The 27,291-nt window shown below is 39.8% G+C and overlaps 1 protein-coding gene across 2 annotated transcripts in view; it reads right to left on the reverse strand.

The window, feature by feature from the left end:
- CPXM2 (carboxypeptidase X, M14 family member 2) overlaps positions 1 to 27,291 on the reverse strand; it is an 81,197-nt gene that overhangs the window by 48,009 nt on the left and 5,897 nt on the right. The window contains exons 2-3 of one of the 2 annotated variants that reach the window (XM_013954422.2): positions 23,808 to 23,909; positions 4,653 to 4,762 (exon numbers count right to left, since the gene is read on the reverse strand). In XM_013954422.2, coding sequence (XP_013809876.2) covers positions 4,653 to 4,762; positions 23,808 to 23,909 — 212 coding nt within the window. The remainder of the gene's footprint in view (positions 1 to 4,652; positions 4,763 to 23,807; positions 23,910 to 27,291) is intronic. The other variant, XM_067300354.1, reaches the window with a different exon arrangement.

Raw genomic sequence — 27,291 nt, forward strand, 5'->3', positions numbered from 1 at the left:
CAGGTGTGCTATCTCAGTTTTACTGCATCTGCCAAACTTACATAAAGTCACCTAGTTCTCTGTACTAACTCTGACATATAGAAAGGGAAGTTTGTGTATAAATTGAAGTATAAGATACAAAAGAAAATTCTGTTAACACCGGAAAACAATATTTTCAAGGAGAATTGAACAATGGGAAAACAAGAGAGAATATAAATATGATCACTGACCTGAGTTATAACCTTTTTCAGGAAAAGGTTTCAAAGTATTTTAAAATAAGATGGAATTTGAAGTAGCCTGAGGGTTTAAAACCAGTGCTTGCCAGGAAGTATTAAGATCCAGGGAGCACCTTGAACCAGCACTGTACTAATTCCACTTGCACTGATGAAATATCACCAATTTCAGTGGACCAAATACATCACTGACAGTGCTTCAAGGGGGATTTTTGGTTCAGGGTTTTTTCTCATTCAGAATGAGGGCATTACACAGAAAAGCGATACGCATCACGGTGTAAACCTGTCCTCGACATTACAATGAAAAAATAAAACAGAGGAGAGAAAGAAGAGCTTATTTGCAAAAACAACACCCCCCTCAAATTACATATTTAAGTTTCCATGGTTTCAGCTGGACTTGATTAAAAGCTTGGCATATATTTAAGTCATACAGTGAATATGGGGAGTCTAAAGGGTATGATTACAGTTACGCAGATCTTAAAATAACAGGGCCAAAGAAAGAGCATAAAAAAAACCTGTGTTACTACTTCTTCCTGATCCTTTTTTCCTTACTTCAACTTTTCTTAAGCTAAAATAATATTTTTCACTAGGGATTTAGCAAGTAGCTGTGCATAACTATCACAGAATACTGCTCGAAAAATTTTTGATAAAAATATCTCCCAAGGAAAAGAATCTCAACAAATTTCTGTGTTCTGTATCTCTTAAAGCCAGGACTCTGTCTGTCCGTCTGTCTCCCCCTTCCCTCCCCCCCCCTTTTTTTTCTTCGAAAAAGGAGCTTTAAATTTGGAATTTCCTTGATGGCCACTTCAAAATATTGTTTCCATAAAAACCTTAGAGCTTTTAGCAAATATTTAATAATTTGTCATTGAAATCTTTGGAAAATTATAATCTTCCTTCCTGAATGATGAGAACAGCTATTATCAAAGAATATAGTTCAAAATACTCTATCCCAGTAAAATGCTTACTTCAATTTAAAAAACCCTGTATTTAATTAATGGATTCATATTATGACATACAGAAAATGAAAAAGTTTTTTTTTTTTTTTTAAATATAGTACATTTTAAACACTAATATCTTCATAAGTAGAAGAGTGCAGGAGCTAACAGAAACTGGAAGCAAGGACTAGGTCTTAAGCAAACCCTTTTTTCCTTTCACTGAATTTTCAAGAGCACCTGTAAGTCTAACCTAGCTTAGATTTCCTCACGTCCAAGTACGAAAACATTTAATGTGCTTTTGAATACCTCAAATTCCACACACCAACTGATGAAGGTCATTAGCAATAAAGAAACAGTCCACTTCCAAACTTCAACTGAAACTTGGATCAGTATGAGATTCAGGCTTGTGGACCGCTCACAAGCACAAGGCATCACCATTCAATTAACTAGCAGAGGCTGGCATGGGCAGTGATGTCAGTTCTGTCTTCATTTCCACCAACGTCTCATTTCGGAATTTTCCTACACCACCCAACTTCTCCTGCTATAAAATACAGCAGAATAGCCATGGATCAAAAGTGAAAATGATTATTTTACTATACATGTAAAACGCTAGCCAGATTTATGTTATAATTTTTTTTTTTTTTTAATTTCCCAGAAACTTCCCCTGCAATGTTTTATAAAAGGCAACTTTTGCACATAGCAAAAAGGACGATCCCTTGTCATTGTTCAATAAGTTATCTATAAACTTAACTATTGAAAATTGTGATTCAGATAAAACAAGTGACTGTTTATGCAATGTGTACATATGCGCTTAGAAGCTAAAATGAAATACACAAAAGCTTATGATACCTTTACAAATGATATGACTTCTGATCTTAATTCATGTTTCTCTTCTGAATTAAACATTTGCAAGACAGAATAAGCCCTTATTCACATTATCACTATTCAAAAAGCCTCCTTCTATAATGAAAAGAAAGGCATTACAGCCCAAATGTATTCAGATGAAGAACAAAATTTCAGTCTTCTGCCATAAGTCAGCTGCCGCAGCCGCCACTCTACTGTAACGCAAGTTACTCTCCATTTCAAACTTAGCTCCCCTGTGATGCCTACAGATGGTTGTAAGCATATATTTTTCAAATACTACTGAAATTCAGAAGTCCTAAATGCAAAATAAAACTAAACACTGAAAATCAAGTGGCAGGGAAGAGATCTGCGAGTGGTACTGGCTTCAAATATATTGAAAGGTTATCAATTTTAAGCCAATCCCACAGGTAGGAGAAAAGAGAAACAAATGCAAGACTGCACTTTTAACACTGTCAGCCACAGCGGTAACTCTAAGTCATCAAGGGGTTTAGGACATTACTTTATCGTATAGAAATAAGCTTTCAGTAATGTGGAAAGTTTTGATTTGAGGATTACAAGAAGTGTCTATTATAGATAAAGGTGTAGGAGAGAAAAATGCTGCATTCAAACAGGAAAAGTAAAACAGAAAAAAAAAATCACTGAAATCAAACATTGCCATAGATTAGGCGCTTTTGGGTTATTCACATATGAGCTTCTGAGAGTCATGGGACCAGAAAAGAATCAAAACATAACTTTCACACAGTAAGAAGAATTTATGTGGAATTAATACATTTTGAGAGAATAACAACAAAACGAAAATCTGTATCAAGCACAAGTATGACATCATGAAAACTTTTGTTCGTAGGAAAAAGAATGATTTTTCTAAACAAAGATCTGAAATTAGAGAACAAAGAAGAAAGTAAAAACACTGTTTTAATTGGCACTGGGACTAAAGGTCTTTTCATCCGAGACTTCTGCGCAGGACTCCGGAGCCGACACAAGACCTGCAGGGCCGCCCGGGCAGAGACGTTATGCTCACAGCAAACAGAAGCGCAAGCTTTGCCAAAGGAGCGGCAGAAGCGTTGCTGTTACAATCAGCAGCGCCTGGACACCGCTGCTAACCAGCAGCTGAGGTGGCAGCAGATGAACATGGGGCGAGACAAATGCAGGCCCCTGAGATCCTAACTGGCACCAGCATACCACGAGAAACAAATGCCCCTGTGGAAACTCAGTCTAATCCTAGCCCCAAGTGCTTTTTGGGAGTACAAGCCACCTGGAGCCTCTCTTCTGTTAGTTTCCCAGCAAAAGATGCTTTTCTTTGCTTCCACTGGAGGCTCTGGACATCACCACTGTCTACATACTCTTTTTGTGTTCATCAGGGTTTTTTTCCTAGCAAAGAATATGAAATAAAGAAGCAAGGTACCTTGCTCAGATCTCAGAAGAAATTAAACATAAAGGCTGCAAGTAAAGTCTCACCTCAAACCCAAACTGGTGTAATAGCACAAGCACTCTGAAAGGAAAGGGCCCATTCCCATCTCCATGCTGCCCACATGCTCCTACCGTTCACCTTGAGTTAATTCCGGTGCTTGCATAGCAGCATAGTGAACTGGTTTACTGAGCTTTTCTGATAAAACCCAACCCATCAAAACAAAACAAAAAATAGAGCAGGTCTCCTCTGGATAAACTCACAGAACTGTTTCAGGAAAGGCACTATCACTAGATCAAGCTCAAAAAAAAAGGAGGAATTGCACCATGGGTGCCTCCTTCCAGCAGCTGCCTACCATTACCCTGAATTGGGCATCATGTGAAACGGCACTGCTGATTGGAGTTCATGGTTCCTAGTCCCTTTCTTAGTCCATTAACTAGCAATTCTCTTCAGTGAGAGAAAAACATCTAATGGAGGGTCAATAAAAGCTAACTAGTAAGTTAAACAAACTTTATGCATTTTTCACTCTTGACTTGGTGTCCAGTATATGAGCTTGAGTTTTAAATGTTCTACTTTCTTATGCAAAAGGAATATTTTCACACTGGAAACAACTGTAATTCAGCAAGTAGCATGAATAAAATAGAAAAAAGAAACACAAGACATAGGAAATAGAAATTGGTCCTGCAATGCACAACTCTTAATGATAAAACAAAAGCAGCAAAACCAGACAAAAGGTTGTATGCTAGTGGCTTCTAAACTGCAGCATTTTTTGTAGCATTATCATTGCATTTGAAAAGCTGCCTTGGGGTAAGTGCTTCATTTAAAACCACAATTTCAATTAACCACTGTCATTAACTACAAGCAAACAACAAAAAAGAAGCAACTTGCTCCATAAGCTTCTTTTCAGTCTCACTGTTAACAGACCTGGAATGATTTCCTACAACTGAGAAAGATTTCTGTGCCACCCCACCTGCACCTTTACTTATGCAGAGAATTCTGTAAGGATTTGAATTCTCAGCACATTAAGTTGGGAGCATTTTCTAAATCAAGAAATAAGCCCCACAACTTTAAGAGTAATCCATCAACCTTATTGACTGTTGTAATTCCAATGTTTCCCCTTCATTTGAATTACATGAGCTGACAAAGTAGTCAGAAGCAATAACCATCCATTGGTTCTCTTTATACAACAACACAACCTTAAGCCATTCCACCACTTAGGAGAAAAATGGATGTTACCTGAATATTAAGCCTTCCTCTGTGGGCCCCAAGGCCGTACCGCTTTGCTGTGGAAGCATGGAGCTGGAAGTCAGTAATTTTTAATGTCTCTAGACCAAGTGGAGGACAATCTACAAAACAAAAGATTAGAATTTAATAAAAAAATAAGCAAGTCATAAACAAGTATTCAGCATTTTTTCTTTCACTTGTGCCAAACTGGCCAGGGTCCTTGCTGGTATAAATGAGTATAGCATCAGTGAAGTCAATGCGAAGTGGCAGCACCCATAAAATCAATGAAGCAATGCTGATTTACACCAGTTGAGGATCTGGTTCTTTGAGGTCCTCATAATATAGTCATTACTGCTTGCTATATGCTTTTGTTTTTTACAGATATGCACAGTATTTCCTGTCAAGTGCTTTTCAGTACAAAATGCCAATAAAATGGCCTTTTATTTGTCTCTTTTGGCATTTTCTTTTTCATCTCTTGTTTTGATTTTTATCCTGTACTCCTTCCAAGCTACTGTATGAAGTTATGTTTCTAATTAAAATCTATTCTGGAAACTTCAATCACAATCGCTCACATTGCACAATGGCATCTGTTACAAAGGTCTGGGAGGCCGGACTGCTGAGCTCCACGGAGGTAACGACTAAGCACAAACAGGGCAATTTTGAAACAAGGGGCCATCTCTCTAAGCTCCAAATTGTGCAAAGCCTTGAACAAAGAAAAGCAGATGCCATTGCCTTTACAGCAAGCCAGTAATGCAGCAAACTCCAGCCAGGAGCTCTGGCTTTGGAAGATAAGACTTCAGAAAGAGCCTACTTCTTTTTTACCGGAAAAACATTCTGGTCTAAGATGACCCCAGTCACCACAGTATTTGAGTCCCCCACAGTCCTTAGCATATTTATCCTTAAAATATCAGAGTGAGGGTGGGAAGATCAACTATCAGTGTTTCACAGAACATGAACAAAAAGTACAGAGAGACATTTTGGGAGCATCTAAATTGTACAATAAAGCCAGCACCAGCAGGAATTGGAAAGCCTGCATAGGGCAGAAGTGGAAAGCAATGTAATACTTGTATAGCTCTGGTACTTTTTAGGTTAGACTTGGTTTTGCAGTGCCATCACCATAACACCTCTGCTTTTGGGGACAGGCCAGAATTTTTTTGCAACAGAACTCTGTTGTGTGCAGGAGGTTTGCTAAAATTTGCACAACGGGCTGTGACAGAAACAGAAACTGAACATCAGTCATGAATCCTTGACCGCATTTCTACTCCCTAGACCACCCTTAGTTACAATACCTAAGCCATCCCAAATTACCGCCTTGCTTGAAAGTTGTGATTGAAATCTCACTTGTGCCACAGTTGCTGGAGAATTGTCAAAGAACTTATCCCCGTGCTCTATAACTGTATCCCGCTTACATATACATTTTCATTGCTCGTCAAAACTTCATGACAGTATGCATCCAAGAGTCTCATCCTGGCCATGTCTACCTCTCACATACAGTTCTGTATTACCATGCACTAAATGGCAGAACATGTATGGGATTTCATATGCTCCTCCTTAGCTCATGGACAAAATCCCTCAGGAGAAATACTACATACTGCCAATTCAGGCTGGTATTTCTTTGTTCATCCTTAGAAAAATTCTTGCAGAAATTCTATGTTTTCATCAAAGACAGTAAAGACAAATGCTAAATATTAATGTATTTTTTGAAGTACCACCCGTGATCTTCGTATTACACAAGAGACAAAATGTAGACAGTTCCTCATTTAGAAGAGCTTTCAATTTAATTATCCAAAACAGAGAAGAGACAGGATGCATAAGGAAAAACAGAGATAGGAGTAGCTCAGAGGATTTTTGTTTCATTGGCTGATTGTTTTAATCGTATTTCCTTATATATGAGTGTTTCATCTTTCATTTTACTCTGAGTAGAACAAGTCTTAGGCTCTGACAAAGCTCTGCTGAGAGCAAATTATAGAGCTGGGAACTTTCTGCTTTTCTTTAACAAGCTCAGTCATCAAGACATACTTGGAAATCAGTCTAAGGGTGTAATCCTGCAAACTTTTGCACTTTAATATATTTTCTTCTGAGTGCAGTCTCACAGTTCTCAGGTACTCAAAGGCTACTTGGAAGTACTGGCAAGATCAGACACCAGGTTTGAGCTTATAATAAAAGCAAGCTGCTTTTATGTACTCAGGACTTCATAAAACTTCACTTAACTCTATGCTTATATGCTGCACTTAACACAAGGCTAGAAGGGCAATCTACAGGCACTACTACAACTTAATAAAAAGGTAGACAATTTTCCTCAAGGTGAATAGCCAACTCCATCAGCAATAGATCTAATGAAACTTGGTCTCTTCCAAATTGCATTTCAGACTCAGGTTTTCTGTTATTTAATAGGGAGCAGCGAACGCTTACAGAGCTGTCCCACCCCGGTATTCCTCCTACCACTCCTCTGCATGACTAACAGCAGCACAATATGTGGTCCCATCTTCCTCAAAAGAGATATTAGGAGAATTTCTCTCTTCCATACAGAGATCTATTTTCATGAAACCCGTAGGAACGCACTCATTGTGAGGCTGCTAGCTGCCTGTCAAACTTGGCTGAAATTATCCACAGGGTTCAAGTGTTGCTGCAGTGAGAGACATGCACAGACACCACTGGCATGCGTATAACCCCTCCGCACACAGCGCAGCCAAACAGGCCTCATTCTTTAGAAAACCAAGCAAAAAAATACTTATCAGTGCACATAGAAGAAGCAGGTTTGGTTTTATTCAGACTGAAACGTTATTAATTTATTATAAAGCTGTAACATTCTTGGGTTGCCTGTGGATTTCAGGCAGAGTTTCTTAAAATGCAGCATGGGCTATTTACAGACTGAAAAAATTGCCTGCATATATTTGTGTCCATTATCTCTGTTTCTACAGAAACTGAAGCCTAATAATATCTCAGAAATGTTTATATGCATCTCAGTTAAACATGCCTGACTGATCTTTATTTTTCTAAGTATGAATTATTTGTATTGTCTGTGAATGCATTGGATTAACAGGCCAATATTACGAAATGCTCAATTTAACGGGAGCTTTCAATGAAAGCAAGATTAGGCTTTAAGAGCAGGCAGTAGCTATCTATGATATGCAGTATAGATACCTCTGATGAAAACTATGCAATACACTGTTAACAGTATGTTGTCCTCTCTTAATGACCTCAAGCCTTACAATATTTTAGGTGAAATCATTCGAATCTTTACGATCAATTTAATAGGATTTTATATGCACTGTTATTTATGTAAATTAGAACAAGAGCACCTAACTCACTTTCTCTGGAAATAAGAACTAGAATTTAAGCTATCATTTCTAGCCGTAAAGTTGTAGCACTAACTTACCAATTTACCAAATCACTTAAAGATTTATTCTTTTAATTTCGTAAGAAAAAACAAGTATTTTGCTCCAGCACCTGATTCAAAATTTATAAAAGACATTCCCTTCACAGTCAGCCTCCCTTTCTCCAGAGACCCTCCCAAACGGAGAATGGAAGAGCAGGATTCTTCACAAAAGACCATTGACCTTTAGATGTTTCCATCCATGTAGGTCTTCATAGGGTTAATAATCTGGGACTCATCAAGTCTATCGTTTGCAGTAGCAACAAAATATGGAATTTGTGCCATTTTCTACAAGAAAAAGTCTTTGATTTTGCTTTTAAACATAATTATGTCTTCTACAAATAGCCATAATATTTTATTGCTAACTCTTTAGGAATATTATTTTTTTCCACATGTATATGAATTTCATCATCAATAATACAATAAAAAGAGAAGTATATTATACCAAAATATCAAATACAAACTTTTATCCGTAATGTGTAGAGAAGGTGAAGGCAAAGTTTCCAGTACAGCCCAGTCTGATTAACTCCAAGTTACTCACTATAATGTAATATAATCCACCTAAAGTTGCCAGTTCACTACAGGACAAAAAAAGAAGTATCCTGAGTCATACTTCAAATTTAGTTTTAGAGAAATTATTTGGTTGGGTTTTTTTACTCTTTCCTTAACCTACTAGAGATATCCAGGACAATCTAATTATGTTTAACAAATATAAAGGAAAAGGAACTGATTTATGGCATTCATAAAAACTGTACTTTTTAAAGCATTGTTTTAATATATTTTATGTAATTTTAGGAAAACTTCCATATAATAATGGAAATTGTCACACAGTTTATCAGGCTGCCTTACTGATTTTGTACTCTCCATGCTAGTTTGGAAAATAAATACACAAGCTATAGAAACTGGGTAACACAAATAGTCACCAATTCAAACCTTATAAATTTAACTGGAAACGATCTAACTATTTGGTAATTTCTTTAATGGGTTAAAAGAGAAATCATACAAATACAGGAAATTTAACTTTGGCTTTGAATGACGTTTAAATCCATGCACTACATACATAATAACTTACTAACAAAACCTATCAGTATCTAACCACAGTACTTCTGTTTTACAGCAAAAGAACAACAAGCATTAAACTCACAGGTTCAGAGAAAAGGTTCAGGTGTGGACATTTCTCTCTTCCTGGCCCATATCTACCACGATTTCACGCATGATTTTCAACCAGGAATAGGTATTCATTTTAGAAACGAGTCACTAATAAGATGTCTGGATCAAATTAATTAATTCCAAGGCCTAAAGAGAGACAGGGCTTGGAATCAGATTTAATAAAATTTGTATCTTGAACACTGTTCTTGTGAGGTTTCCATTTCAAAATAACTTTCCTATTAGCTATGTTAAATGGCTATATCTCAATGACGTCCAATATTTTCAGTTATGCTTCTTCCAGCCAGATGGATGATTTTATCACGGCTAAGGCCAGCAAGGCTTTTCTAATGCTTCAGTACTGTTAGCCATCATGTGTCCCTTGACACAGGGAGTGGGGGAAACACTTCAGAATTACTTCAGTCACAGCCTCATCTCTTGAAATCAAACATTACAACAAGCTGCATTATATTTTAGGGCTTGCCCATATCCTGGGACTACCTGAAGGAGGTACTGAGATCCCTTCTCAGGCCAGCACCAACTCAAGTTGCTGTCTCCGCATGGCTCTGCACTGTGCAGCGATATTAGCCCAGGTCTGAGAGCAGTGACAGCTACGTGATGGCTGTGCCCTACTGATGCACCACCTTCCACTAAAGCTCTGGTTAAAAAAAACAGCTTGTGCAGGTCATCTTTATACCTGCAGCATAAATACCCCTTACAGTTGCTCTGCTGCAACATTATCTGTTCTTTATCATACAATGTTATTAGCAGGCATTCTTAGAAATGCAGATTAATTTCATCAGCAGAAGATATGGCAGGGAAAACACTCATGTTCATCTTTATTGCCTAAATTATTCATTTATTTTATTTTCTTCTGCTATAAATAAAGATTGTCAGATAAGCACTGATAGTCTTTATAGCTCTTTTATCTAATAAGGATGCATTTAGGAAATCATTCTTTATCGTTCTTTTTGGGGAGCACAGCAGCCAAATGATCGCTTTATTTAAAGAATATTTTCCATCAATTTAGGAATATGTTCTGTTTTTCATACAGAAAAAAAGCAGCACATTTCCTTTTTATTTAGATTTTTAAGGGCCATACCTATAATCCTTTTCAATTCCGCAAGTCTGTGCTTGTCTAACTCCTCACACACAGGGATACTCAGATCTGTAAAAGGAGAAATATCAGCCTTTTGCTGTCTGACAGTCTCCCTGACATTTGGAAGCTGAATGTATTCTGACTGACTATTTATTTTTTGTGATTTCAAATATGTTTTAGCTCCAGGAGCTTTGTCATTTTTAAACAGATATGAATCCACTTGCACTTCAAAACATTTATTTGGGCAAAAGGGTTGTTATATTATAGAGATGTAACAGTCCTGAGGAGACAAGTGGAAATCCAGACAGCACTGACGTAAAGTGACAGAGAATTTTCTCTATACAAATGATGGCTTTAGTGCCAGGTATTTTTCTTCGTTGGTATCTGTAGCTGTGCATTTGGGCCTTAAGCCTGCACCACCAAAGTCAAAAGCAGAACTCCCACTGACTTTAGTAGAAGCTGGGTGAGATTTTCACTGTGATAAACATGATCACCTCATGATCCTTCCAGTGTAACTGATTTCTGTAAGTTGGGCATTTTCTGTCAAAATATACATCGCAAGTATGATTTTCAGTAATGCAGCCCAGACAAAATTCTCACTGGCAACAACGGACTAAAGCTCCTTTAAAAATCAGGCCCTCTCATGCCGGCCACTTTACAGCGTCAGAAAACATACGCCGCATATCGGGGCCTTTGTTGGGCCAGTGTTTGCCCAAACAGGGAGAGCGAGAAGGACCAGGATGCGCCGACCGATGACAGATGACTTGTCAGTGCTGGGAAGGGGATCCGGTATGGTGCCAGTTTGATGTGCTCTGGGATGCTATTCCTATTTCTAGTAGTAACCTATTACTGTAATCAATACCAGTTTCTTCTTTCTGCAAATGGCTACACATTCACTTATCAAACTTGGACATAGTCTAATCCCCTCTCCTGATTCTCTCTTTCTTCTTCTGGACCAGCTCAGGGTAGATGCAGAATGTAGGCCTCATTTAAGCAAAATACTTGAACATCATTAACTAAGAAGCTGCAAACCTGTGAAGCTACTGACATATGAAAGCTAAACACACAGTTAAGCATATATTTTTAGGAATAAAAACCTTAATGTTTATTATTTTATTCATACTATTCTGATCCAATTCTTAGATCATTATAGTCTTACACAAATACTCTTAATGAGGTCAGCATAATAAGTTTGACCCTAATAGTTAACTTCAGAGGTTTTCCTGTGAAAAGTATAGTTGATAATTCATCTCTTAATAGTGGAAAATTTTAATGGAAACTCTGTCAGTCTAATTCCTGTGTCTCAAATAATACTTAGATAACAGACATGCAAAGTATTTTAATACTGCAATGTACCTGAGTAGTGCAGTAACAGTATATACACTTTTCTACTGAGCAGTTACTTGCTGAATATCTGTTTGGAGTGCTTCACTGTTATGCAGCTTTTGTGGGGGCTGAATTAAACAGAACAAGATTCTCCATTTTCTAAATAATTTCTTATATTTACAGTCTTAAACCACTTGTGTGGGGGGAACATGGTCTAGCTAAATTTTCCTGTTTTGAAGATGTGATCACAGAAGTGTGAAATTTTCACAGATGTTCATGAGTCACATTCTATACTTGGTCTGCCCCAGCTTTTCCCTGGAAACAGGTTTATCGATTTCAGTCTGAGTGGTTTTCCCACCTTCTGACTTTGTTCATGCACAACATACTGCTAGTAATACAAACTAGTTTCTCTCCTAGTCTGAATTCAGGCCACCGGCCCCTGTGCACCCCAGATTAATTGAAGCACTACAGGCAGATGAAGGCTCTTCAAGCACACAGTTCGCTTTTATTTGTTTTTTTCTTATAAACCATTCCCAGGGCAGCAAAGGAACAAAGCAAACAACACACACTTACAACAAATCCCCTATATAGAATTTAAAATACCAAATTATAGTCCCAGGTTGAAGTTCAAATAAAGGATTAAATAGATCCCCAAATTTTCTCTATCCTAAGACAACATTAGTTGTGCTCTAATGTTGTATCAAAGCCATGCATTTTTCTAGCACAAGCAGCAAATACTGCATGGGGTTTAAGACACTGGGGACTTCTCTTGGAAGTAAAAGGGTAATATTATCACAAGACTGTAACACACATTTGTCTTCATGGTTGCTGCTGAAGATTAAAAAAACTAACAAAAAATGCTTTAGATCTGAAACCACAAAAAGCAACTCTGGTATGAGGCTCTGGATCCAAAGCTTTCTTAAATCAGGAAGAATATTTCCCTGGGCTTTAGGTGAAGCCAAATACCGAGTGAGACTCTGCCGTTCACACTAAGAGCGCACCCACAGGCAGCGGCAGCTCCGGGTGGAAGTGCCCTGCGTGCAAAGCCAAGGGTACAAGCCGATATGGCTGCACCAGCACCGCATCCTGCTCAGCGCCAAGGGCCTGAGGAGCCTTCACCCACTGTGTTTGTTATTCACTGCCCTTGCTATCCAAACGAAACAGCTCTCTTCTTACCTACATCACACAGCAGAAATGTAGATGAGCGCGCTGTGAGGGAGAACCAGGGATCTGCCCACTCCCTATTAAAAGGCAAGGCCAAAAAAGTCGTGTCCTTACCACACCTCTTACCAGCAGCACGCAGAGCTCCGTGGTGCAAAGACACTTAACACCTCCGGATTCTCCTACCTCAGCTCTTGACTGGCCCTTAAAATTCAAATGTTGCTGTTCAGGAACATCAGAAATGGTGCCTTAATCAGAGCTAAGAACACATTATGAACCCTTACAAAATGAACACCACTACTTCTGTTCTGTTTTTTTGCATTGTGTTGCAGAAACAAAAGGCTCTGCCAAAGCTATGCTGGCATATGGATGTATACTGATTATGCCTCATATATATCACACCATATTCTCTCTCTCTCACTCTCTATTTCTATGCACTATTTATTAATTCAGCCTACGCTCTGCTTCATTTTTAACTTTTGTTTTTTCCTCTGCTTCTGTAAAGGATAGAGATATCTGTAACATAACTGGACACAAATGAACCACTTTCCTGTGTGACCACAGTCAAAAAGCCACGAAATCTGAACCAGACTATTATATTTTATATGTTCCCAGTCTCGTTGTGATAGGGGAACAGGTCAGTTATATTTCTATTATAGACATTTATGCTTTTTCAAAAGGTCACACTGTAACTTGCTCCCTCTATGTTACCTAAACACTGTGCACCAGATGGCAGAATTGGGCACACAATTTATTTTAAAGGTTGCAGGGTACAGACTCTCTGCAAGGCTAATAGTGTCCCTTTCCTGCTTCCAAGGTTAAGGAAAATTCAGCAATCCAAGGCAAGTAAAGAATAAATTATCTTGACCCTTTAGGTCACATTGGACATAAACCAAAACATTTTTGAGATTCAGAAAGTACACTTTTTTTTTTACTATTTTTTCACATTTTTGCTCCCTCAGACATCCAGGGTTGTGGCTGGTTCTAGATATGACAAAATAGCACCTTTAGCAGGATGAGTTTCTATGATTCCTGGCACAGCTGGAAGCAGGAATTTCCAGAAAGCCTGTTCTCTGGAGGCTTTCTAGCCAAGTTTTCAGACTCAAGAGACTCAGTTAAACTTCAGATACCATATAACCTTCCCTGAGCAGCATGCTGCTGCCACCATCATAGTTTGCCTAGAAGGCGATGTGATTTATGATGTGGACAATGCAGAAGCTCTGTCCAACATGCATAAAATCAACATGCTCGGGCACAGCAGCACTTCACAGTTTTCCTCCCAGGTCTGAATCTTGCTAACTGTAGCCCTTCTGTTCATGGGAAAGAAGCAACCATATGTGCCCACAGACGCATTTGTATATCAAAGAGGAGAGGTGGGTATGTATAGAAATACGACTCAGAGCTGCAGCCCACACTGAACAAGCCAATGCAGTCAGTCTCTGCAGCTGGATATGCATACTGTGCATATGGCCATCAGAACCAATCTGGGGTCCCTAATACTGCGAGAGGGGCACAGCTCACCAGTAAATATATCTGCACTGATGTTCAGGAAGCTCACCTTCCAGCTTGAACTGCCCTTCCCTGTTTCGTTGCTTCTTCTGCTTATTTATAGAGCAGGACGTGTCTTAAACTGCCCTTGTCTCTCCTTCCCTGTATCTCTCTACTTAAAGAGAAAGGAAGAGAAAAAAGGGGGGGGGGGATGCAGACAGGACAATCAGAAACTGGGACCTGCGAAACTCCTGCCTTGCTGTACGCCTGTGCAAAGGACCAGGGTAGGAATTCAACAGCGCCTCATATTTCAGACTTGGTCAAGGCTTCCAGCCCTAACAAAAAAAACGATGAGGGAGCAAGCTGAATTACAGTATTGACCATCACCATATGCAGCCTTTAAGTATCACTGCAGGCATAGTCCCAGGAAAGGTTTCCAGATGTTTGTAATAAAAGGTATCCACTCATCTGTATCCAAACCTGACGAGTCCTCCACATTCTCTACAAAGCAGTATGTGCATTTAGTCACTCTGAAAAAGTCATATTATTCCCTTTAATGGCTAAAAAATACAGCTATAAAAATATCAGATCAATTCTTAACTTTTTATTATGAACTTTGAGTGAGGCTGACTTAAGTGCTAGCAATTTTAAAATGTCTCCTCTGATGTTTGTCTGAAGGACAGGACAAAGACTTTCTGCAGTTCCAACTAAAGCCACAAAACTGAGTACAGCCATCAAAAATAAGAACCATTCTTTTTTTTCCAGAGTCAGACAAATAGACTTAGCCAAACAATGGAGACAAAAAACTGACTCAGATCGCTTTCAGAAAGGCTGAACGTAGGACTAAAGTTACTATTTTAAATGGATATTTGTCCAATGTGCTCATGCCAGAAATATCTTAAAACATCAAACTGCTGAGATATACTGCAAGACCAAAGATTCTACAAGAAGAACATTAATCGCATCTATTAAAAATAACATCTAAACTTGGAATACCATTAGCAAGTACAAAATCAAGAAAGAAAACAACTACTATCTTAAGATACTACTCTGGCCCAATAAACAAGACATCTTTAAAGTACTTACGTTTAACCATTTTTACATTTCCATTTGAGCATATTTTACCAAAACAGTACGACTGCATGAAAACCATTGTACAGGTATAAAATTGACTTATCATGATACAAATATTTTCCGCCCTCCTCATATGAAAGGTGTAGTAGGAATTTTATACAGAAGCAAGTACCTCCGCAGTTAGTGAAGTATAGCACATTCCCTGCACAACTGTCCAGAGTGACAGCATAGTCAGGAAATTCCTTAAACACCATCACATAGGTGCAAATGTCTTTCCTTAATTTGATCAAGAATTAAATAGAGTTTAGGACATATATCTGTTACAGGATCAGGATCCTGGCTGATATCACAATATTTTACCAAAATGAGAGAAAAAGGAAAAAAAAATGCATCCAGCCAGATCAATATCAATGTCTAGTATAAGAAGTTTGTGTGTAGTCTGTAAGAAGACTATATTATGACACCAAAACCTGACACGGGATAGAAAAAATAACTCGATTCCTAACTAGGTAACAAATTTCCAAATTAGCAAAAATATGAAAACTTTTTCCTTCATCCAAAACTTTTCCATTTGATTAGCTCCAAAACAGCCTTGGATTCTCTTCCTAGACTGTTCCTATAAATCTTCAGTCATGCCCAATTAGGTGAATTTAATTCAAGACCCCTGTAGCATATTCCTGAATAACAGGGTGCTGCTTCTCCAGTTGACTAAATGAGACATATATAACCTGAAAATTTTCCAAAATTTTGGGTCCTGGAATAGACATCTGTCAGGAATTCTGTCTACTTTAAGGATTTTGCTGCAGAGACACCCTTTTGGAGCATTACAGGAATCCCAGGCGGCACAAGAGAAGTATCCAAGTGGGAGGACAAAAGAAAGGGACCATATATCCTCCGTCACGAGGATCAGAACTACACACCTGAGACTGCAGTAGACCTAGTGGTGAAATATGCATGAACAACTCCACCAGTTCTCTAAAAAAGCATGATTCCACCGAAATGAATGGCACTACTCTGGTATCACCCAGTTTTCTCCATCTCTCTCTCTCCCCCACACACATTAAACCCACACACATAGAGCAGGAAAAACTTCAAAGGCTGTGAAAGAGTTCTCATTAGTGCTGATGCACCATTAACTTTTAATCACCGCTACTGTAGTCACTTCCATTGCTAAGTAGTAAATCTGTCACACTTGAGAAGACAGAAATAGCTGTTTCCTGGTCCATGCTACTTACTGCCATTCAACTTTTAACCAAGTTTAAGCTCTAGCATTGACAAAACTGTCCTAAAAAGTGGAAAGTGTGCTGGAGATGATATTGAAACAGATGCATTATCTTCCTCTATGAAGTAGTCCGAAGTTTAACATAAATCAGTCAGGGAGGAAGATAAGATCACTTTGCTCCACAGTTCTTGGGTTTTTGAGTAGACTAGGTTTTCTATCAGTTTAGCTTTCTGACTTAGCTCTTGGTGGGAGCAAGTGAGCACTAGAGTATGGTGACAAAGTAGTATGAGCCATCTTTCTAGGCAGCAGACAGTCACTAATGATCTTAGCTCTAAGCTGAAATGTCATCTTTAACTACCTTACTTTCATTTTTCATGATTAAAATTAAAAATGTGCATTTACCAACAAAACGTAGACTAGAAATAGCCTGTAACTGCAGTGAGACCTGTGTGAATACTTCAGGACAATCTTTCTTAGAGTCATTTCTTCCCTGCTGATTTGTGAAAAACTAATCCTTGCCAATTTTAAATCTTCCCAAAGAATACACTGCTAATCAGAAGTGACATTACCTTTTGCTTCCCCTGCATATAGACGAACACATAATTACACACACACACCTCGATGTATAGAGCAGGAAGGAGGGCTGAACACTTCAGCAGAGATTGCCAAGAAAACAATCATACGAAAATGAGGAGAGAAAAGAGATCAAAATTTGCTTAAATCAGCCTCTTCCAATTAACATCCCTGTTCTTGTAACAGTAGTAATTTGTTGCCCAATACAAGGAAGAATCACTGAGGTGGTATGAATGAATATTCAAGGTTAAGAGAGTTTATTTGTGTGTTCCACCCACAACTGTCACCATGCACAGACTGGCCTCCGTTCCTGTCTCTCCCTCCTCCAGGCTGCACATCTGGGCTAAATACTTGACCTATATAGGGAGCCTGTGACAGGAAACACCTAAAATCAATCCAACTTGGTTTTAAAACCTTTTATAAAGTGTAAGCCTCAGTTTTATAAAGACCTGCTGTGTCTGATCTAGCGGTAACTTTAGACATTTGTACAGTTGTTTTTTTTTTTTAACACATCTGTTGTTATTGTTTCATATGAAATAATAATAACAATGATTAAAAATAAACACTTCTCATAAAGCATAGAAGTCATGATAGTGTCTGGAGCTATTGCTCATACAGTGATTTCAGAAGAAAGTTGTGTGGTTACAAGTAACTTGATTTCAAACTCTGTGCTCCTTCCCAACCCTTAAAAAGGAATCAGTCTGCATTTTCTTGAGCACAGTAAAAGAAAAAATAAGTTTAGTTGGTTTGTTTTGCTTTTTACGTAATTATTGTTTTTGACAGACTTTATTGGTTTGTTGATTCAGGCTCAGCTCTAACACAGTACTAAAGAAGTCAGAAGTAGCTGATACATTTTAGCCCAGTGGAAAACTGTTCAAGTGAGGGGTTGAAAACAATGGCCAAGTGCACACAGAAAATAACTAGAGATTCTTTTGATATACCCAGAGGTCCTGAAAAGCAAAAGATTTAGAAACTCATATAACAGAGCCTTCTTTCCCTTAGAGCACCCTAAGTCCAAGCTGACGCACCCATGAAAATCACCCTGAAAGCTAATAAAGTATTTAAAAGTTCAAAGCAACAGAAAGTAAAGCTTCAAGAAACAATTAAATCTCTAGGATTTAGGGAAATAAAATCCAGGCAGGGATTGAAATGTGACCAGGCTCAAAAAAAATAAAAAATAAATAAAGAGCAGAAGAGTAAGTTGCTGGGGCGCAAGCAATGGGTGTGGGAGGGAAGGTCTCCCTGGGAGCAGGTCCATGACCCGGGGTTTGGGCCCACTGCGGGGAAAAAAAAAACAGCACAGCAGAGGCATCCCACTGAAAAATGCACCAGCGATGAAGAAATCTAAGCACAGGGCCCAGTTTGCACAGTCAGTTAATTATTCCTTAGTCATTTCTGAAAAGGACATGATTTTTAAGGAGTTCAGAAGACACGCAAGCACACTTCAGTCATGCTCCGTCTTTCCCACGTTTCACCAGCTGTGCTTCTCGTGCAGCCTTTGCTAATCTTCCCAAAGGATTTTAACCTTCTCAGCTTTCAGATGCCCATTGTGAAGATGGCACTTCCCGCATGCCCTCGTCCTTCCGTTTTACCTCCTCCTCTATACCTGCCTTCAAGCTAGTGATGGGGGAGCCAATTTAGAGAACTAAGAAAAAAAAAGCAAAAAGAAAAAATTGCCTCAAGCCCAAGCAAGCACCCAGATCCTGTGGTTTTAAACACTCAGTTAATATCTCTTAAATTTTGAGTGCTCTGCATTTTCACAAGCCTCCAAGCTTCCTGTCTGCAGAAAGAGAATTGCTAAAAATTGCGTGAGAAAGGCCTGGCTCTCAATATTTCAGAGGAAAGAACTGAAGATCCAGCAGGGAAGCTCTTATGAAGCTTCCAGCACCATGCCACTGAGCAAAGGAGCCGACACAGTTCAAACAAGGTTTAGGCAAGTATCTCAAAGGGTGGGCAACTCTCCAAATCAAATGACTGAGTGTTCAGAGGTCCTTCCTCCTCATTCCAGCTTCCCGTGAGCTTGCTGCTCTGCGCAGTCCAAAACAGATTCCCAAAATTCATTCTGTCTAAACATCTTTTCTGCTTTGTTTAACAATCAACCCTGGTCCAGCAAAGGCTCATAACCACAGGCATTTAGCACACAGGAGGTCTCAATGAAGCAAAGCTAAGTGTGTCAGAAGCTTCAAAAGATATCATGTGAGTTATCAGTGAGTTCAAAATTGCATGCATGCTAAAAAGTATGCTTGCTCAAGGATGAAAGTCCAAAGATTCATACTAAAGTGATATACTTACCTGCAGACCCAATGAGGACTGCTCAGGAACCCATTCAAATAAATCCAAATATATACTACTTGCCCGCTGAGGTGGACATCCTTCACCCGAAGAACACTGTTGTGCTATCAACAGCATATGTTGTCACCAACAGAGTCTTCATCTCTGCTGCAAAACGTGAATGGGCTGATGCGAAGGATGCAGGCCATGATTTGGGATTTATCACTAAGTCAGGTGCTGCCTTGGAGAGCCCGTCCTCCTTCCAACCCGCAACAGCAGCAGGGATTTAGCAAGCACAGGCATTCTCCACCTTGCAAAGCGCTGTATGTATGAGGTGGAGGGGAAAAAACTTGGAGGCAAGCTTCCCCGAGCGCAAAGAAGTGCTTTTCAACTTGCTAACAGGTGAGAAACAGAATCTGATTCAGGATTACGGAATAAAAATACGGAATGCATTTCTGGAGGAATAGTTTTGTGCTATTTTCTCTCCATGTTTTCAAAGAGCTCTGTGGCATTTTAGCTGCATAACTCCTATACTAGCATTTTTTGCCATATTTTGAAAAGCTTTTGAAAAAGGGGTTCTCTCAAAATGTCAGTATGATTGGTATTTGACTGGTGTTCAAGCATCAAAAAACCCCAAATACGTATTTGTTGCCTGCTTATTTTTAGCAATACCAAATAATTCAAACATGTCTGCAGCATTTTGCATTGCATATGTTGGTAGCCGTGGTCACAGCTTGGATTATTTGTGTTGAAGCCAAAACTGGTGATAGGGGTGGTAGTGGTGGTGGTGGTGGAAGGAAGTGCTTACACGCAGATCTGAAATCAACTCTCTTAAAATATGCTGAACTTTTCCCTTCACTTGACAGATGTTTTAGGAGGACTCTGACAGAAGAGCAGAGCCGTAAACCTGTCACCATAAAATACAGTATCTCTGAAGAGGTGAACATAAAAATACTCTAATTTCTGCGAAAGACGGGGATGGTTTCAGCTGCTCCCCTGGCAGACGGTGTCTCCCCGCACGCTGCGATGATTAAGGCGCCCCGGCGGTCCCCAGCACGCCTCGGACGTGCTGCAGGAGGGCCGTGTTTGGCCTCGCTCTGCCCTACCCGCTCACACACAACTCCCATTAAAACGGGGTCAAGAAGGAAACTGTTTTGCTTTCTGAAGTTCACACAAGGAAACAGGTAAAAGGCAAACCGGGGACTGCACTGGGCATAAACGGGAGGGTTTGGGGAGCAGGCGCCTGCCGGCTGCAGAAACCACCCCCAGCCAGTCGCGGCCGGTTCCAGCCGGTTCCAGCTGGCTCTGAAACCGGCTGCGCAGCGCAGCGCCCGCGCCGCGGCTCCTGCGCATCAGCCAAGGGCGGCAGCGGCGAGGGGGACACGCGAAGGGGAGCGCGTGGGGAGAGGCCGTTTTGGAGAAGGGGGATGGAGGGGTGCTGCTGGGGCACGGCTGGAGGCGCTCCAGGGCAGGGACACCCCAGGGACTGCGGCCCACGGCGGGGCCCGCACCGGGGCAGAGGGAAGCAGTGAGAAGCAAGAAACAGCGGAATAAAAGAGTAGGAAGCGAGGCAGGGCAGAAGGAAACCCGCCGGCACTGACCCCAGCTCCCGCACCGGCGTCACCTCGCCGAGGACCTGGCCGAGACGGAGTGCGAGGCGCGGAGGGAGCGGGGCAGCGGCCGGGGGTGTCGGGCTGCAGCAGAGCCTGGGCGAGGGGAGGAAGGGTGCTTGCCTAGGTGCTCCTTTAACTGCTTATGTCTTCATTGCTTCTCAGTACCCGAATCGGCAATGAAAGTTTGTTAATTGGCAGTAAACGAAACGAAGTGAAATTCCCCCAGTGGAGACTGTTTTGCCTGTGATGGTAGTTGCTGGGGGATATGGGCACCCCCGGAGCGGGGCTTTGGGATCAGCTGAGCGAGGGATATGTGGAGCAATGGCCCGAGCCTGCTGTTTCTGCGAAGGAGGTACCCTGTGGAGGCACCAAGTGTGGAGTTTGTAATGAATGAATATTCAAATGGCTATAATGAGCTTGGCTGTGTGTTTTGCAAGGACAAGGCCTGTAGTTTGTCATAAGAGTTAAAATTATGATGTTAAAGCAAACAGTCTAGTTTATAGAGACAAGGGGTGGAGATTGTAGCAGATAGGTGTTCAAATTGTTGTAACCTTCTTGGTTCTGTGTTCTACCATGATCAGCACAGATTCAGTTTGTTACAGTGTTAGCCCTGGTAGCCTGATCACAGGGACCGGGGTGGAGTTTTGCTTGAGTGTACGCACACGTTGTTAGAACGTCAGTCCCTCTTGTCCAGGAGAAGGAATAAAGTCTATAATGCATATATATTAAGTTTGTGATGATAACGGAAGTATATTCAAACAGTTCTTTAATATGTGTTTCCCAGAGGCGAGAGGTGAAATGTACTGGGCATAAAGGACAGTGGTATTAGGCTTTAAATGTGTCTAACATACCAGGCTCTGTTCAAAACATAGCCACCAGCCAAAATAATGGCACAGGATGTTTTCCTTTAGCTCACTTCAAGCAATTGCCCTGATGGCTAAACCACTCTAAGTGCTGACATGAACACACACCTCACAGGGAATGTTGCTGTACGTCAAGCTGCTAAGGCTTACATGCTCTCAGCCCAAACTCTTGGAGCTATTCCACTTTTCATAAGGTCAGGAAGAGCTGAATGAGGGCTGGAGAACAAAGATGAGCATGATTCTCAAACATAAGGATTAGGGGAAGAGAAGTCCTGCTCTGATTATTATTCTAGTATTTCTTATTAACTCCCAAGGGATGAAGTACTGAAAGATCAGCTGCAGTACCAGCCACCACTACCAAAATCACCCCTACATGTGGCCACATTTCTAAGGTCACTTGTCTCTCTTCAATCCTACAAGTGAAGAAAGTCAACAAGACATGCACCCCTCCTTGGTGTTCTCCACGTTCTCTATACTGGCTGGACCCCTTCACAGGCATCTAACTTTCCACAGGCATTGCATATAGAAAGTCTCCATGGCTTTGGGTGCTGCCTTGGTTAGTCACCAGAGTCTATACATTGGAAAAGCCAGAAGCTTCTCTCTTAGATTGCAGTCTGCTGTCTTGAACATCAGACCACCCTTCTTTCAAAACTCTTTTATTGCTAGAAGAGTGTCAGTAAAAAAAAATGAATAGAATATCAACTTCATGAACATTTAATTTGCATTGTTTGTTGAGCTGGATCCTTAAGAATCATGTTGATCACAGCAGAACAACACTATTGCCAGTTACACACCCCAGCTAATTCACAAGCAGTCTAAAGCTGACATACGCTCACACAAGAAGCCTGTTAGACAATTCCCATGAATGGAAAAAAGAAGTTAAACCCAGAATAGGTCTGTAAGTGATTAACCCTCCCAAAAAAGACAGTTAAATTAATCAGCTACACTATTCACTTTGAATGTTATATTTTCCATGTCAGTAGCTAGAAAATACAGAGTAGATAAACTCAGAAAAAAGTGTTTCCAGTACATGAGCCATGTTTAATTTATGTATTCATGTAATTTCATTCATTTCATTCATTATGTAATTCATTATGTTTCTTGTGTGGACTCTTGGATGCAGCAGCACATTTCCAGATACATCATCGTGCTAACGCTTGTGTGAAAGCAGTAGCAGAACTATATATTTATTGTGTAACAGCACTGTATGCTTACAGTATTCTCAGACTGTAAATGACTAGAAGTAAGTAGAAGATTAATACTGTATCCAGGTATTTTCACCATTAAATTGACAATTCAGCTTTACCCATGATCAATAGTTACTGCAAGTCATTACAGTCTGCTGAATCTTGCTGGCTTTTGTGCGATCTTCTGGAATATCAGGTCAAACCACCGTGGACATGAATCCACAGCACAGGAACCACAGTTGTGATTGTGCTGTTGTCCTTCACCTGACCTGCTCACACAAAGACCATGCAGTGCAAGGTTAAGGCTCACTACTCTGTCAGAATAGGAAATTATTCACTCTTGCTAATCCAAGAGTAAAATATATTTCTCCAGCTCTTGCATATTAGTGATATCTCATATAACTTTTTTCAAGACATTCTTGCAAAATATATTTTACAGTGTATTGGGCCTGATTCCCTTTTATAAGACAGCTCCTTTAAACACCACTCCAGAAACAAAAAGTCACTATAAAGCCATTGTGTAAATAAGGAATAAAATGCTTATCTTTCATGGTCTCCATCTTAGCTATAATAACACAGTGCAAATCCTTGCTTGTCAATGTTAGTATTTACTTCAGCAGAAGGGAACTATTTTATGTCAAGAGGAGGACTTGGATATATGTCAACGACCTCTTCAGAAAATTCTTTGTAATTTAATTTGAACAGGGCTAGAGGGATTATCAGCTAAAACCAAGCATTCTAGAGACGCTTTAAATGATCTTCACATACTTTCTCTGACGTCTGCATAGGCACTTTGACTCTGTGAGTCACCATCTGGCATCTTTTCATTCTTCCTCTTGTTTTTCTCACCTTTCTTGTTGCCATTTTTAGCTAAGGGTAGAAAAGAGAAACACCTGTCAAGTTGATTTAGCATTAGCTAGTCATGAAGAATAAAGTGACTTGCTTCTTTCTGATTTTGCTCTAACCCTTCCAACACGCACAGCAGATGTTTAGAATATCCTGTTATTCCACATACCAGAACTAAAAAACCTTAGGTGAGCGGAATCATAAAAGCTCCTTTTGCCATACTACAAGCAAATTAGAAATGTATTTGCCTCAGCAGTAATGAATTGAGTGTACTGCCTTTTACTAAAGGTTTGCTAGTATTTTCCATTACTTGGTCAGATATGTAAAAAAACCCCAACCAAACAAAAAAACCCCCCACCACCTAACACCTCTTGAAGTCAACAGGAAGACCCCCCAGAGAAAGACTTTCAAAGGAGCTAGACAGACCCCTGAGAGAGAGCTTTATTGCTTAGTGAGCAGTATCTGCATGGACTCTTGCCAGTATCATGGCTCAGGGAAGGAATCCTACCCTCCCGCCAAAAAAAAAAATAAAATAGTTAATCAGAAGGTTAATCAGAAAGCTGCATTGTTAGGAACCCCTACTCTGACTAGCCACAATGGTGTCTGAACGTCCTCATTCTCATGGCCATGTACTTTATTCTGTCAGGGCATGGAAAGTATGTTCAGGCATGTTACAGAGAAGTAACTTACAAATTAGGGGCATAGGTGAGATGGCCAAAACCATTCTTGAATGAAAACCCATCAAAACATGATGAAAATTCTAATGCCCTCTTTAATTTATGGCCTATTAATCAGTATACCAAACCATCTCTTAAGGTAGCTCCCAGGCACAGGATTAAAGTTGGTTATCTATTACTAACATTGATGATTATTATTATCAACCACTGTTTTCTCTCTGTGAGTGTTTACTTGATCTGAATAAAGGCCATGAAGTATTTTGCATGTATAATCATTTGAATTTAAATAGGACGATATCAGCTACACTAGAGCTTTTCTTGTTTCTTTTTTCCATGAGCAGCCAAAAAATGAGTGTAAAAGGCACATATTCCTATATGTTTATTTCAGAAAACCCTGCTTTATAAGACAGGCCCTGCCACAAGACAGAACAAGTGAACAGTGCTTTCTAAACCACACCAGAGGCCTGACAAGAAGGCCAGATCTGATGCATCCTTTGTATATAGAATAAGCACAAGCAACTACTATGTGTATACGACAAACAAATTTCAACTGTACTCAAACAAGACTACCTTTCTGATAGTCTGCTTTTTACAAAGACAATGAATTGGGCAAGGCTCATAAATCCCAGGAAGAAATCAGATACTGAAATTTAAAGAAATTGCTGCTTTTCCACCATACCTTCAACTTCGAATACTTCATCTTTTTGATAGAGTCTAATTCATGCAGCTGACAGAAGTCTTCCTTCCAAAACCAAAAGAAGTAAGTGAAATTTGAATGTGGACCATTGGAATGCTAATCAGCCCACTGAACAGAGAATAACATTAAAAGATAAGAACAAATTCAAATAATGAGTGATTTGTAATATGCTGGCATTTCTGAAACAGGTCCAGACTCAGGTTCATACTATTAAAATATGTTCAGTGGAACTTTTATGCTGTTAAAGAGGTATTTTTCTCACCTGAAAAATTAATATGAATCCAGAGAAGACTTCAGGGAAAGTTACAGTGGAAAATGATTTTCTCTGGCATAATCAAATGTGTTTATTCTAAAAGTTTGCCTAACGTTACATTATTCACTGAAGCCATGGGTAGGGGAAAACGTTAATCAGAAAGGTTTTGCAAGAGGCGTTGCTGTTTATTCACTATTAGTCATCCTTTGGCCTCTTTCATTGTGACATCCTTTAAAAGATGGGCTCTTAAAAGGAATAGTTGTGTTATATTTTATTATTCTATTTGTAGATGTGCTGAGGAGACGATAGAAGCTGGTAGATGAAAGAAAGCTCATTAAAAGCCACATGTTTTCATCTTTGCTTGTTAAACATCTGGCAAAAAGGACACAATCGAGGTCATGTTAAAATTAGTGGGAGATCTTCCAAGGAGCATCTAGGGCCAATGAGTTGGTTATTAAAAGGTACTGGTATAAAAAGTTTATGCAAAAGTTTTAAAACAACACTCCACATTCTAGGTCAAAGGAGTGCTCCTCTTTCTCTGGACTTCTCAAAGATGGGAATCATCTCCAGGTTTAACAGAGGATATCAATAGACTAGATAACAAGAACACTAGTAATATCTGTAAATCCTTGCTTATTTCTTCTTAGTAGCTATAAGAGTAGTTTATCCCTAATAGCCTTCACTTAAATATCAGCCTGTGCACATGCATCCCCAATTTATTTTACCCTCTGATTCTTGATTCAGTTCCCTAACCTAAAAGCTTATTTCCTGATCTCTCTGAACTGCTTTTGTATTTCCAGCTCTTGCCCCATTTCCTTTCACACCTTTCACTCTAAGCTCATTGAATACACTGTCTGAAACACTCCTGGCATTGCTCTCTTCCAGACCCATGCTAGGCTCTGGCCCAGTCTGGCTTTTGGCCCTTGCATTCCACTAAAATGCACCTTGCCAAAGTTTCTGATGACTTCTTCCTAGCCAGAGCTCTGAGACGTTACTCCATCTTCAACTTGCCAGCAAAGTTCAACACTCCTAACTTCAAAACTTTTCTGAAAACTTTTACTACTATGACTCTCTTCCCTCCTAGATTTCCTCCTAACTCTCTAGGTACTCCTTCAGTGTATCAGCTGGAGAACCTCCCTCTTGCCACTTCAGCTCCCTGGGAGAGTTTCACGGGGCTCAGTTTTGAATCCCACCCCTTCTCCCTTTCTGTCTTTTCTCCAGGTAATCCCAAACAAAACCACAATTATGTCATAGCTGATTCACAGGCTGCCTCTCCATCCTACATCTCCTTCAATTCTAAGTGGAAACCTGGCATATTTCTTTGGCTGCCTCTTACGTATGTTCAGCTATCAGCTAAATCTCAGCCTTTCATGCTGTCTCATAGCTTGTTAATAGCGAACAAAATCATTATGCAACCGCCAGTGAGCTCATAAACTGTTTCTTGCTTCATGATCTCTTTAGGTCTTCATTACTGTTTTGTACCAAAATCTTCCCATTTTTTCCTGAATAATGTCCCTCTTCATTCACTCAGAGAACTCTGTCCAAGCCTTGATTATCTACTATCTTGATAAAATGCCTCAATAAATACAATCTGACTCCGTTTTTATACATACAAATTCTTTCTGCAAGATAATTTTCATGGTTGCTTGCATTGAACCTTTTGTCCTCTCTTTGCCTTCCCTCACTGACTCCTTGTCAGACACTGAACACAAATCTCTCTCCCCATCCTAACATCCTCCTGTGCTATATGGCCACATTCCTAGCTTTTTAGTAGGCAAG

The sequence above is a fragment of the Apteryx mantelli genome, chromosome 7 (genome assembly GCF_036417845.1).
Source record: "Apteryx mantelli isolate bAptMan1 chromosome 7, bAptMan1.hap1, whole genome shotgun sequence".
In the NCBI taxonomy this organism is placed as follows: domain Eukaryota; kingdom Metazoa; phylum Chordata; class Aves; order Apterygiformes; family Apterygidae; genus Apteryx; species Apteryx mantelli.